The following is a 14,319-nucleotide window of genomic DNA, read 5'->3' on the forward strand; positions in this document are numbered from 1 at the left end:
GGCCGAGGCAGGGAGATCACCTGAGGTCAGAAGTCCGAAACCAACCTGGCCAACATGGTGAAACCCTGTCTCTACAAAAAATATAAAAATTAGCCGGGCATGGTGGCACTTGCCTGTAGTCCCAGCTACTCGGGAGGTTGAGGCAGGAGAATCACTTGAACTGGGAGGTGGAGGTTGCACTGAGCCAAGATCGCACCACTGCACTCCAGCCTGGGCAACAGAGCAAGACTCCATCTCAAAAAAAAAAAAAAAATTAGCTGGGCGTGGTGGCATGCACCTGTAATCCCAGCTACTTTGGAGGCTGAGGCAGGAGAACTGCTTGAACCTGGGAGGCGGTGGTTGCAGTGAGCTGAGATCGTGCCGTTGCATTCCAGTCTGGTTGACAGAACGAAACTCCATCTCAAAAAAAAAAAAAAAAAAACAAGGAGAGTCTAACATTTATATATAAATGCAAATATTTTAACATTTACATATAAATGCAATAGCCAAAGCAACCTGGAAAAGGAACAGCATGGAAGGATATACATCAACAGATTTCAAGTCTTCTATAAAACTTCAGTAATCAAGGAAGTGTGACAATAGTGTAAAGATAGATTAATGACCCAGTACACATATGGTCAGTCGATTTTCAACAAAAGTGCTAAGACAATCAAGAAAGGATGATCTTTTCAGAAAATGAACAAGTCAATAACATATGTAAAAAAAATTGAACTTCAACCCTTACCGTATATATATAATATATATAAAATATGTATAGTATCATTTTTCTTTTGTTTTGTTTTTTGAAATTGAATCTCCCTCAGTCTCAACCCTTACCATGTATATATATAGCATTATATATGTACATTGTATATATACATGGTAAGGGTCCCATATACAAAAATTAACAAAATGAACCATAGACTAAAATGTATACACTAAAATTATGAAACTTCTAGAGAAAAAGAGAAATCTTAGTGACCTTGGGCTTGGGAAAGATTTCAAAAATGAAACTTCAAACGGTTATACTGTAAAAGAACACATAATTGCTAAGTCGTACTTCATCATCACACACTTTTGCTCTTCCAAATATGTTGAAATGGTCAGCTGGACACGATGGCTCGTGCCTGTAATCCCAGGACTTTGGGGAGGCTCAGGTGGGAGAATTGCTCGAGCCCAGGAGTTTGAGACCAGTCTGGGCAACATTGTGAGACTCTGGCTCTGTTTTTTTTTTTTTTTTTTTTTTGAGACCGAGTCTTGGCTCACTGCAAGCTCCGCCTCCTGGGTTCATGCCGTTCTTCTTCCTCAGCCTCACGAGTAGCTGGGACTGTCACAATGGCTGGCTGATTTTTTGTATTTTTAGTAGAGATGGGGTTTTACCATATTAGCCAGGATGGTCTCCATCTTCTGACCGTGTGATCTGCCCGCCTTGGCCTCCCAAAGTGCTGAGATTACAGGCCCAAGTCACCATGCCTGGCCAACCCCATCTCTATTTTTATTAAAAAAAGAGAAAATTAAAAGGCAAACCAGATAATTCTTTCAGATTGTATTTATCTGAAAATGTCTTTTTTGGCCTTCTTTTTAAATTTTTCTTTTTTGAGACAGGGTCTTGCTCTGTCACCCTGGCTGGAGTGCGGTGGCGCGATCTTGGCTCATTGCAACCTCCGCCTCCCGTGTTCAAGCAATTCTGCCTCAGCCTCCCAAGTGGCTGGAATTATAGGTGCACTCCACCATGCTCAACTAATTTTTGTATTTTTAGTAGAGACAAGGTTTCACCATTGTTAGCCAGGCTGGTCTTGAACTCCTGACCTCAAAGTGATCCATTGCACCTTGCCTCTTTTTTTTTTTTTAATTAAAAAAATATTTATTTTATTTTTGTAGAGATGGAGGTCTCACTATGTTGCCAAGGCTAGGTTGGTTTTTGGCCTCAAGTTATCCTCCTGTTTTGGTCTTCCAAACACTGTGATTCTTTGTTTAGTTATTTTTGATTTGCTGCTGGATATTGTAAATGTTATGATGTTGAGCTTTGGGCTTTGTGGTTTTTCGTAAAGAATATTGGGCTTTGGCCAGGTACCTTGGCTCACGCCTGTAATTCCAGCACTTTGGAAGGCTGAGGCGGACAGGTCGCTCGAGCCCACGAGTTCAAGCTTAGCCTAGGTAACATGGCAAAACCCTGTCTCTGCAAAGAATACAAAATTGTCATTGCATGGTGGCAGAATAGCTTTTACTCTAGGGAAGTTCACCCCTGTGATCCTGAATTTGTGATTTCTCTGAATTCACTGAATATCCTGGTGATCCATGAGGATTTTCTACTCTGGCTGTTTGGAATGCAAATGTCTGGCCACTTATATGATCTCTTACAACTTTCCAGTAGTTCTTTGCCCAATCTTATGGAGTATCACCCTGTATATGACTGTAGTACTCAGTGGAAACTACTTTGCAGATTTCTAGAAAGGCTTTTTCTCTTTAGTTCCCTAATAGTGAACTCAGCCTCCACATATTCCAGTTGCCTTAAACTCCTCAAACTCTGATCTGTGTTTTCTTAACTTGTACTGCTAGGATCTGTGTTCCCCTTCCTCATGAGCTCAGCCAGTGAATGGTCTCTACTTTATTTGCTTTCGTTTTCTTGAGGATCCTAGTCCTGCATTGACTGTTGTTTAGTGTTTGAAAACACATTTTTCATGTATCTTAACTATATTTTAGTTGGTTGTAATGGATGTATTTAGAGAATTTAATATTTTTTTTATGTGAATATTTTCAGTTTTTAAATATGTCCAAAGAAAGTTTTAGGAACGCAGGCTGAGCTACAAAATGTTTATAGATTGTTTTTTTAAAAAGCATGCTTGGTCGGGCGCGGTGGCTCACGCTTAATCCCAGCATTTTGGTAGGCTGAGGCGGCCGGATCACGAGGTCAGGAGATCGAGACCATCCTGGCTAATACCGCGAAACCCTGTCTCTACTAAAAATACAAACAATTAGCCAGGCGTGGTTGTGGGCGCCTGTACTTCCAGCTACTTGGGAGGCTGAGGCAGAGAGAATGGTGTGAACCCGGGAGGCGGAGCTTGCAGTGAGTGGAGATTGCGCCACTGTATTCCAACCTGGGTGACAGAGCGGCGGGGGGGGGGGGGGGGTGGGGCTCTAGCTAAAATACTTGTATGATCATGGGAACGAGTATATTTGATTCACTTGGCTAAAGGTGGGGCCTTGGAATGAATGAATGAATTTTATTTACTTATAATAGATTATATATATTATAATATATAAATTATAAATATATGTAATATATTTATAGAGAGAGACACTGTCTCTATTATCTATATAGAGATTGTAGATAATGTCTCTATTATTATAGAGTGAGACCCTGTCTCTATTATCTATATAGGGATAATAGACAGTGTCTGTATTAGCTAGCTAGCTAGCTAGATATAGATAATAGAGACAGAGTCCCAATCTGTCACCCAGGCTGGAGTTCTGTGGCACAGTCCTTCACTATAACCTCAAATTCCAGGGCCCAAGCAGTCTTCCTGCTTCAACTTCTCTAGTATCTAGGGCTACAGGTGCGCACTGCCACCCTCAGCTAATTTTTAAATTTTTTTTGTGGAGACAGACTCAGTACATTGCCCAGACTGATCTTGAATTCCTGGCCTAAGCAGTCCTCCTGCCTTGGCCTCCAAAAGTATTGAGGTAACAGGCGTGAGCCATCACTCTCAGCCAAAATTTATCTTTAAAAAGCTTCTTTGGTGATTCTGTTATACACTTCAGTTTAGATACCATTGAGCCTCTCTAAATCATCATTTTTTACAAATAGACCCAGAGATGTAGTGAGTTCAGCAAGATTTTAGGTTATTATCTTGTTGTTTGTAGTACTCTAATCCATTAGTCTTTACCCCACTACACCTGGATACGATATAATATAGGTCATTAATTACATGAATTTCTTCATATTTTTAACACTTATTTGTAAGATTTAGTTATAGGTAATTAATTAGAATTGAGAGCCAGGTGCTGTGGCTTGGACCTGTAATCCCAGCTACTTTGGAGGTTGAGGTGTGAAGATTGCCCGAGGCCAGGAGTTAGAGGCTTCTGTAAGCTATGATGGCACTACTGCACTCCAGCCTGGGTGACAGAGTGAGACCGTGTTTCTAAAAGGAAAAAAAAAAAAAATTAAACTACACGCAATTGAGTATTATGTTCAGAACATTTAAATTTGAAATTAGATTCTTGTTTTTAAAATACGTATAAATATTTGAAATTGAAATTATTTCCCATGTTTAATTGAATAATTCTACACATTTAGGAAGATGAACCACAGGAAGATGCTAAAGAATTGCAGCAAGGTAAACCATATCATTGGAGAGACTGGTCAATCATTAGGGGAAGAGACTGCTTGTATATTTGGAGTGATGCAGCAGCCTTGGAATTATCTAATGGCAGTAATGGATGGTTCAGATTTATCTTGGATGGAAAACTTGCCACCATGTATTCAAGTGGTAGTCCTGAAGGTGGATCTGACAGTTCAGGTACTATTTTGTTTCAATTAAAATATTTTCCCAGTTTCTACAGTTTTTTTCCTCATATTTTTGCTACCATTGTCATGGTATTTTATTTTATTTTTTTTGAGATTGAGTCTCACTCCGTCACCCAGACTGGAGTACAGTGGTGCGATCTCAGCTCACTGAAACCTCCGCCTCCCGGGTTCAGGCAATTCTCCTGTCTCATCTTCCCGAGTAGCTGGGACGACAGGCACCTGCCACCACGCCCGGCTAATTTTTGTATTATTAGTAGAGATGGGATTTCACCTTGTTGGTCAGGCTAGTCTCGAACTCCTGACCTCAGGTGATCCACCCGTCTCAACCTCCCAAAGTGCTGGAGTTACAGGTGTGAGCCACTGCGCCCAGCCCGTCATGGTATTTTAAAAAAATATTTGTTTCTTTATTTTTTAATATCCATTTTTTTGTATCAGTAGAGAAAAATTATTATACCATGAAAATGTTTCATAAATGTCTTTTTACTGCATGGGACAAGGAACAACACTATATCTACTTTTTAAAAAATATCTTTACAAATATAGCTCTTTTTGGAGGGGGAGACAGTGTCTTACTCTGTCTCCCAGGCTAGAGAGTGGTGGTGTGATCATAGCTCATCACAACCTCAAACTGATGAGCTCAAGCGATCATCTCACCTTAGCTTCCCAAGTAGCTGGGACTACAGATGCATACCACCATGCCTGGCTAATATTTCCAGTTTCTAATTTAGTTTTATTGTTTAAAATTTATATTTTAATAGGTCTTTTATTTTTTTAAGAGAAAATACATGTTATATTTGAAAGAAATAAGATTTTTAAAACAAGTATTTTGTCTTCATAGAAAGCCGAAGTGAATTCTTAGAGAAGTTACAAAGAGCTCGAGGCCAAGTAAAGCCATCTACTTCAAGTCAACCTATACTGTCAGCACCAGGACCCACTAAACTTACTGTAGGAAATTGGTCACTGACATGTTTGAAAGAAGGAGAAATTGCTATTCATAATTCAGATGGTCAGCAAGCTACAATATTGAAAGAAGATTTACCTGGTTTTGTATTTGAATCTAATAGAGGAACCAAACATTCATTTACTGCAGAAACTTCCCTGGGTAAGTATGTAGCTGTGTAAGGTTAGTAGGTAAAAATAAATGAATATGTTAAATTGTAATAAAGTATGCTCTATGAATGTTCTTTTTATCCCCCCAAGGTTCAGAATTTGTGACTGGCTGGACTGGCAAAAGAGGCAGAAAACTGAAATCTAAGTTAGAAAAAACAAAGCAAAAGGTATATCTGTTGGATGTGCTTTATTCTTGTCTTTTATACTGATGTAAATTTTCAGTGGTTAAGTATAAGCATTGAAAAAAATTGAGCCATAGAACATAAGCAACCCTAATATAACGTATTTTAGTTTTCCTGTTTTCAGTGTTCATTTTCTTATTTATTTACATATTATTTTTATACCTGTACTAAATACCAACATTAAAACAGAATCAAAATGGATATTAATATGAAACAAAATGTTAATTACTTATTAATTGCACAAAAACATTCAACTTATTGAAATTTTTTCTTTTCTTTTCTTTTTTTTTTTTTTTTTGAGACTGAGTCTCGCTCTGTTGCCCAGGCTGGAGTGCAGTGGCGTGATCTTGGCTCACTGCATCCTCCGTCTCCCAGATTCATGCCATTCTCCTGTCTCAGCCTCCTGAGTAGCTGGGACTACAGGCGCCCGCCACCACACCCAGCTAATTTTTTGTAAAGACAGATTTTCACCATGTTATCCAGGATGGTCTCAATCTCCTGACCTCGTGATCCACCTGCCTCGGCCTCCCAAAGTGCTGGGATTACAGGCGTGAACCACCACGTCCGGCCTGAAATTATTAATGATATTAATATTTTTAGTGTTACAGTGGGATTGAAAATGACTATTATATTTTACAATCTGGGTTAATACCTTGTGATACAGCAACTTAACTGCCTGGTTCTAAATTCAGATTATTTTGATGCTTAGTTTAATGGCTATGGCAGCTGAAATTACTACTTCAAGAAGATACTGGAGCAGATGCGTAATTGACTAATCTTTTAATGCTTTCATCAGGTTTGCATTGTTATTTTCAAATATGGCCAGTATATTTCCATGTTAATCTCATAGTTAGATTCAACATTTTCTGGTGACTAGCATGTTTATTTTACCTGTAATGGTACTATAAAATAGGATTTGTTTTTTATTTGTTTTGTTTTGAAACAGAGTCTCTCTGTGTTGCCCAGGCTGGTCTAAAACACCTGAGTGCAAGTCATCCTCCTGCCTCAGCCTCTTAAGTAGCTGGGACTACAGGCCCTATGCCTGGTTCTAAGATAGTTTTTAAATACAGTATGCAAAGAATGCTTGTACGTGATTGGGATTAGGGGAGAGTTCTTGTGTTTTTTTATGGCTTTGACCAGAGAAATTGTAATAATGGTGTTTCTCTTTTTTTTTTTTTTAAAGAAACTTAGCGAAACCCTTGTAATAATGTTTTTTTGGAGACTTGGTTTCGCTCTTGATGCCCAGGCTGTGGTGCAATGGTGCAATCTCGGCTCAGTGCAACCTCTGCCTCCCGGGTTCGAGCTATTCTCCCGCCTTAACCTGCTGAGTAGCTAGGATTACAGGTGCCCACCACCATGCCCAGCTAATTTTTTGTATTTTTAGTAGAGATGGAGTTTCACCATGTTGACCAGGCTGGTCTCCATCTCCTGACCTCAAGTAATCCACCCGCCTCAGACTCCCAAAGTACTGGGATTACAGGCATGAGCCACCATGTCCAGCCAACAGTAGTTACATTTTATAAAGTTGTGGTGAATATTGAACCATTGCTTGTAGGAGAAATACTGGGTTAGATTTCTTCTAGGCCTAGGGCCTGTTGTGACAACATTTTTGTCACCTTTTTTTTAATGTTTTTGATTAAAAACACCTTATTTGCTACATATTGTTTTTTGTTTTTTGAGACAGAGTCTCACTCTGTTTCCTATGTTGGAGTACAGTGGCACAGTCTTGACTCACTGCAACCTTCACCTTCCAGGTTCAACCAATTCTCCTGCCTCAGCCTCCCAAATACCTGGGACTACAGGTGTGCACCACCATGCCTGGCTCATTTTTGCATTTTTAGTAGAGACAGGGTTTCACCATGTTGGCCAGGCTGGTCTCGAACTCCTACCTCAAGTGATCTGCCCGCCTCGGCCTCCCAAAGTGCTGGGATTACAAGCCTGAGCCACTGCACCCAGCCTGATATGTATTGTTGATTTGTTAGTATTGAACTGGCCAACAGCACTGTTATGCTTGAACAAAGCATATGTTAGCACACACTTTTTTTGTCTTTTCCTCCTGTAAGGTACATCACAGTCTTCTTGTGCTTAGAAACACTGGATAGCACTTAAGTACTATGTTTGGGGGCCATTTTAAACAATGAAATCAGGAAGAAAAAGCCCCAAAATTCGATAAGTGTGACGCTAAGTAGATTGGGAGTAGGGTACTTGTTTATAGTATGAGACCCGAAGCAAGAAAGAGTGTCACCTTTTTGAATTCTGCTGGGAACGTGCATATCGGGCACCGTAAATTTATTGCTGCACTGTGCATGTCCGTGAATGAATGTGAAAGCTCTGAAATGATTGATTTTGAGGTTACAAATTTTAGTGAATACTCATATTTGCAAGCATGGAATCGTTGAATAATCTGACTATAAATCACCTATCTCAAGAGCTTTTTGGTATACCTAATATGTTGTTATTAACCAACCAAATCTAGACTATAGGGGACTGAAATTTTGTAACACAAACTAAAAAAATTCAATGAGAACGTTGTCTCAGTCTTGTATTCTCATTAAAAAAATAAAAATTATGGAGGGTGTGGAGTGAGGGTGGCAAAGGTTCCAAAACTTGGATACTATGCTCACTACCTGGGTGTTGAGATCATTTGTATTGCAAACCTTAACATCACACAATATACCCATGTAACCTGCACATGTACCCTCGAATCTAAAAGCTGAAATTACAAGAAAAAAATTTAAAAAATTATTGCTTCACTTTCTTGATTTGAAATCAGTAACAACTCAGTGAGTAGGTGGCTGTCTTTTTGATATAAACAAGTATGCATCAAAATATTTTAGGCAAAAATAATTTTAATTAATTATTGTTTTTTATTTATTTTTTATTTTTTGATGCGAAGTCTTGCTCTGTCACCCAGGCTACAGTGGCACAATCTTCGCTCACTGCAGCCTCCGCCTCCCGGGTTCAAGTGATTGTCCCGCCTCAGCCTCCTGAGTAGCTGGGACTATAGGCATGCGCAACCATGCCCAGCTAATTTTATTTTTAATTTTTAGTAGAGACGAGGTTTTACCATGTTGGCCAGGCTGGTCTTGAACTCCTGACTGACCTCAAGTGATCTGCCTGCCTCCGCCTCCCAAAGTGCTAGGATTACAAGCATGAGCCACCATACCAGTATTAATTATTAATACTGTTTTATAAAGAGAGAGTTTCTTCAAAGTTGTCTGATATCCATGATTGCCATCTTTTAATTCTGAAGGGCATACCAAAATAGAATAGAAAGTATTATTAAGTAGTTTACAGCAATAGGTTTTTTCTATTGCATTAGAGTTATGCTGGTTTGTTTGGGACTAAAATGGCATTAGGTGAATCCTAAATTTACATTACTTAAGCATATGATTTGTGAATAATATCATGTACTAAATTTCATCAGACCCAGAACATAGGTTGTTTTCTTAAATAACTGTAACTTCAAGAGCTCATTTGCCCAAATGACAGTACATACCTATTTTTTCATGGTGAGATAAGTAAATATGAGTGTCTATAAAAGTGAAGATTTGGTAAAATTATTAATTGTAGTAAAAATTCACATTTGTTATGTTTATTTTGGTAGGTACGAACTATGGCTCGAGATTTATACGATGACCACTTTAAAGCTGTTGAAAGCATGCCTCGTGGAGTAGTGGTAACACTCAGAAACATAGCAACTCAGTTAGAGTCATCTTGGGAGCTTCATACAAATAGACAAGTATGTCAACCTTTAGATTTTAATGATGTGTAGTGAGTTTTAGTTTGATGTCTTCCCCGCTATCCTTTATGTCATGGGTATTGAGTAGGGGTCAGCAAATTATGGCCCAGGAGCCAAATCTGGCCTGCTCCCCATTTGCATATGGCTGTATGAGGTAAGAATGGTTTTTATACTTTTAAATGATTGAAAACAAACCAGAAGGAGAATTTCAAGACACATGAAAATCAGATTTCAGTATCCATATAATTTATCACACGTAGCCATGCTTATTCATTTACATATTATCTACAACTACTTTGATGCTACAAGGGCATGGTTGAATAGTTGTGACGTAGACTATATGGCCTGCAAAGCCTAAAATATTTGCACTGGGCCCTTTACAAAAATGTTTGCTGACCTCTGGTAGACATAATTTGTGTTAATCATTTTAACTTTTAATTTTGCTTAATATCTAAGTTATTGTCATGATAATTGATATTCTGATAAGTTATTTTAAGAGCTATGTTTATGTTTTTGATTGTCTTCATGAATTTTTTTTTTATTTTAGTGTATTGAGAGTGAGAACACTTGGAGAGATTTAATGAAGACAGCTTTAGAAAACCTAATTGTACTTTTGAAGGATGAAAACACAATTTCACCATATGAAATGTGTAGCAGTGGCTTGGTACAGGCACTTCTTACTGTGTTAAACAATGTAAGTTTATCAAGTAGTAAAGAACAAAAATACAGTTTTAGAAATTATTTGTAGTTACTCCTTTGGTAGAGTGGTTTTTAGTTTGTTTTGTCAAGAAATATTTAAAAGCTGAATGATGTTAATATTTCTAATTTCTTCAACCCTTAAGTTTTATCATTAGTTTGAGCCAAATGAATTAAATAATGGTTTATTTTGATTTCTAAGTTCCCAGTTATAATTTGCTAAAGGTTTTGTTGACTAAAAACAATTCAGCCTAAGATTTATTATTCACTGCTCTGATTTTTACGTAAGTTATATAAAATAGAATATGTCTGTAGACCTTAAGTACCCAAGTTATATACATAATGTATGAACAGTGAAAGTTTAGGAAGTTTATGATGGAAGGAACTCTCCACAGGGCCTGTTTTCCAAAGAAAAGTATTGTTTGGAGGAGCAAAGTTATAAGCCTACCTAAGCATATCATAAAGCTGTTCAAAAATAACTCAGACCCAGTCTTGTGGATGGAAATGTAGTGCTCGAGTCACATTCTGCTTAAAGTTGTAACAAATACAGATGAGTTAAAAGGAAAAAAAAAAAAAGACAGTGTAGGAAGTTTATGTGAAAATTTGATAAATATTTGCTAATAACCTTATATTTTTTTTATTTAAGAATGCCTCTTTATTGTGGTAAAACTTTTTTCCTTTGTTTATATATTTACTTATTTTTGAGACAGAGTCTCGCTTTGTCGCCCAGGCTGGAGTGCAGTGGTGCAGTCCTGACTCACTGCAGCCTCTGCCTCCTGGGCTCAAGTGATTCTCCTGCCTTAGCCTCCTGAGTAGCTGGGATTATAGGCGCCTGCCACCTTGCCCGGCTAACTTTTGTATTTTTAGTGGAGACGAGGTTTTGTCATGTTGGCCAGGCTGATTTCGCACTCCTGACCTCAAGTGACCCGCCCACCTTTGCCTCCCAAGTGCTGGGATTACAGAAGTGAGCCACTACACATGGCTCTTTTTTCCTTTATTTTAATGAAAGAATTATTTTCGTTTCAGTTCTACTTTGTTCTATTTAATTAATTGTTTATATTTTAAAAAATTTGGAATGCTTCACGAATTTGTGTGTCATCCTTGTGCAGGGGCGATACTAATCTCTGTATCATTTCAGTTTTGGTATACGTGCTGCTTGCTGAAACGCAGACTACTCAGTTTTAATTATTTTTAGTGTGTGTGCCTGTGTGTGTGTGCACTTGCCTGTGCATGTGCATCTGCATGTTCACCATGTTGCCCAGGCTGGGCTCAAGCTATCTGCCTGCCTTGGCCTCCCAACGTGCTGGGATTACAGGTGTGAGCCACTGCGCCTGGCCAGAGTTGATTTCTTGATCTTAATCATTGTATGTGCTGATGCACTTTTAATACTTACTTTAGGCTGGGCACGGTGGCTCATGCCTGTAATCCTAGTACTCTGGGAGGCCACGGTGGGCAGAACACTTGAGGTCAGGAGTGCGAGACCAGCCTGGCCAACATGGTGAAACCCTATTTCTATTAAAAATACAAAAAAATTTAGCCAGGCATGTTGGCATGCACCTGTAATCCCATCTACTCTTCTGTAATTCTGAGGCAGGAGAATTGCTTGAACCTGGGAGGTAAGGTTGCAGTGAGCCGAGATAGCACGACTGTACTCCAGCCTGGGTGACAGAGCGAGACTCTGTCTCCAAAAAAAAAGAAAAAACTGCACTTGAACTTCAATGAGTCCCATAGTCCCTTCATAAACTTTACTATTTGCATTTATTCCCATTTATTACAGTGATATATCACATTATATCACTTGGTAATCTATGAAATAGTTTTGATGTAACAGTTTTTTCCTAATACTTATTAAAGTAAATAGTACTGTTAAAATGGAAAATGTTCATTCCTGTATTAATATAATCTGAAACCATCTTGTATACTTGGGGAAACACTGATTTTGCAGCATAATTGCTGAGTACATTATAACATTGAAGAAGGAAAAAATTTTGTATGTTAGCCATGGCTTACTAGTCACATAGTAAAAATAATTTTAATCGAAAGATGAAATGATTAATGATTTTATTCAGATTGTAGTGATCATTGTATAACAATATGTTAACATTTGTCTCTTAGTTTTTGGTAAATTTCAGTAAGATCCTTAAATTATTTTTTCTGAGACTTTATACTTTTTGTTTTCTTTAGAGCATGGATTTGGATATGAAACAGGATTGTAGTCAACTGGTAGAAAGAATAAATGTTTTTAAAACTGCCTTTAGTGAAAATGAAGATGATGAAAGGTAAAACCCCAAATTTCTTTGAATTTGATGTTTGTAATGTTTACACAGTTGGTATGCTTCCTTTAAAATAAGTCTAGTATAACATTTACGCACACAAAAGAAACTCTTATTTAACAAGAAAGTAACATATCATACATGTATAATAGGAAAATTTTTGAAGTTTTTTTTAATCTAATGGAGTAAAAAGAAACATTGAAATTACATGTCTGGTATGAATGCAGCTGATCACTTAGTTTAGTTCTTCATGATAATTATTATTTTGTAAATTCAGACAAGGTTTCGCTCTGTTGACCAGGCTGGAGTGCAGTGATGTCATCTTAGCTTACTGCAGCCTCAACCTCCTGGACTCAAGCATTTCTCCTGTCTTGGCTGCCCAAAGTGTTGGGATTACAGGCATGAACCACCGTTCCTGGCCTGATCACTTAGTTTAAATTACATGCCTGTTTAAGATAGCTGAAAATTTGAACACTGATGAAATGTTTGATAAATTAAGTAATAATTTATCTTTTTTAACGTGTAATACTACTTTTTTTAAAAAATAATTTTTTTGTTAGATTTATGTACAAAGACTATCTCTGGATGAAATGATAAGCTCTTTAGTATTTTTTCAAAATATGTAAGAAGGAGAGGCCAGGCACGGTGGCTTACACCCGTAATTCCAGGACTGTGGGAGGCTGAGGTGGGTGGATCACTTGAGGTCAGGAGTTCGAGACCAGCCTGGCCAACATGGTAAAAAACCATCTCTACTAAAAATAAAAAGTTAGCTGGGCCTGGTGGTGAGCATCTTTAATCCCAGCTACTTGGGAGGCTGAGGTAGGAGAATCCCTTGAACCCTGGAGGCAGAGGTTGCAGTGAGCTGAGATCGCGTCACTGCACTCCAGCCTAGGTGACAGAGTAAGACTCTGTCTCAAAAAAAAAAGGAGAGAACTGGATGGAGATTGGCCATTAGTAGCTAATTGCTAAAGCTGGGTTGATGAAGGTTCATTATATTATTCTGTGTACATTTGAATGGGATTGTACTTTTAAAGTAAGTTATACAATTCAGATAATTGTGTTAATTTCAAATTTCATTTTTAATGAATGCATATTATATCTTTATGGATGTATAATAATGTATTGAAGTATTACTATGTTAAGCATTTTAGCTCTTTGAAAACTATTACTAGTACTCAAATATACTAGTCTCAGCGGAAACATCTTTTTATGTAAATTCCATAAGTGGTAATACTGTGTTAAAGGTTATAGTTTTTTTTTTTTTTTAAGAGATGGAGTCTTGCTGTGTTGCTGAGGCTGGAGTCCACTGGCTATTTACAGGTGCCATAATTTTACACTACAGCCTCAAACTCCTGGGCTCAAGTGATTCTCTTTTTTTTTTTTTTGAGACGGTGTCTCGCTCTGTCGCCCAGGCTGGAGTGCAGTGGCCGGATCTCAGCTCACTGCAAGCTCCGCCTCCTGGGTTCATGCCATTCTCTTGCCTCAGCCTGCCGTGTAGCTGGGACTACAGGCACCCGCCACCTCGCCGGGCTAGGTTTTTTTTTTTTTTTGTATTTTTTAGTAGAGATGGGGTTTCACCGTGTTAGCCAGGATGATCTCGATCTCCTGACCTCGTGATCTGCCCGTCTTGGCCTCCCAAAGTGCTGGGATTACAGGCTTGAGCCACCGCGCCCCGCCAAGTGATTCTCTTTTCTCAGTTTTCCTTGTAGCTGGGACTCCAGCATATACCAACTTGCCCAGCTCTGCAAGACGATTTTTAAAAGTTCTTGATTCAAATTTTCACATTGTTTTCTGGAAGTGTCATCGCAA

General features: G+C 38.4%; 1 protein-coding gene and 1 non-coding gene across 6 annotated transcripts in view; one reads left to right on the forward strand and one right to left on the reverse strand.

The window, feature by feature from the left end:
* HECTD1 (HECT domain E3 ubiquitin protein ligase 1) overlaps window positions 1-14,319 on the forward strand; it is a 109,196-nt gene that overhangs the window by 53,230 nt on the left and 41,647 nt on the right. For all 5 annotated transcript variants that reach the window (XM_033188339.1, XM_033188338.1, XM_033188340.1 and 2 more), the window contains exons 13-18: window positions 4,277-4,499; window positions 5,346-5,609; window positions 5,708-5,784; window positions 9,407-9,541; window positions 10,089-10,235; window positions 12,422-12,516. In XM_033188339.1, coding sequence (XP_033044230.1) covers window positions 4,277-4,499; window positions 5,346-5,609; window positions 5,708-5,784; window positions 9,407-9,541; window positions 10,089-10,235; window positions 12,422-12,516 — 941 coding nt within the window. The remainder of the gene's footprint in view (window positions 1-4,276; window positions 4,500-5,345; window positions 5,610-5,707; window positions 5,785-9,406; window positions 9,542-10,088; window positions 10,236-12,421; window positions 12,517-14,319) is intronic.
* On the reverse strand, window positions 11,302-11,405 carry LOC117071660. The gene has a single exon (XR_004432425.1). It is a non-coding gene; the product is annotated as a U6 spliceosomal RNA (small nuclear RNA).

The sequence above is a fragment of the Trachypithecus francoisi genome, unplaced genomic scaffold (assembly GCF_009764315.1).
Source record: "Trachypithecus francoisi isolate TF-2019V2 unplaced genomic scaffold, Tfra_2.0 Lachesis_group3, whole genome shotgun sequence".
Lineage (NCBI taxonomy): Eukaryota > Metazoa > Chordata > Mammalia > Primates > Cercopithecidae > Trachypithecus > Trachypithecus francoisi.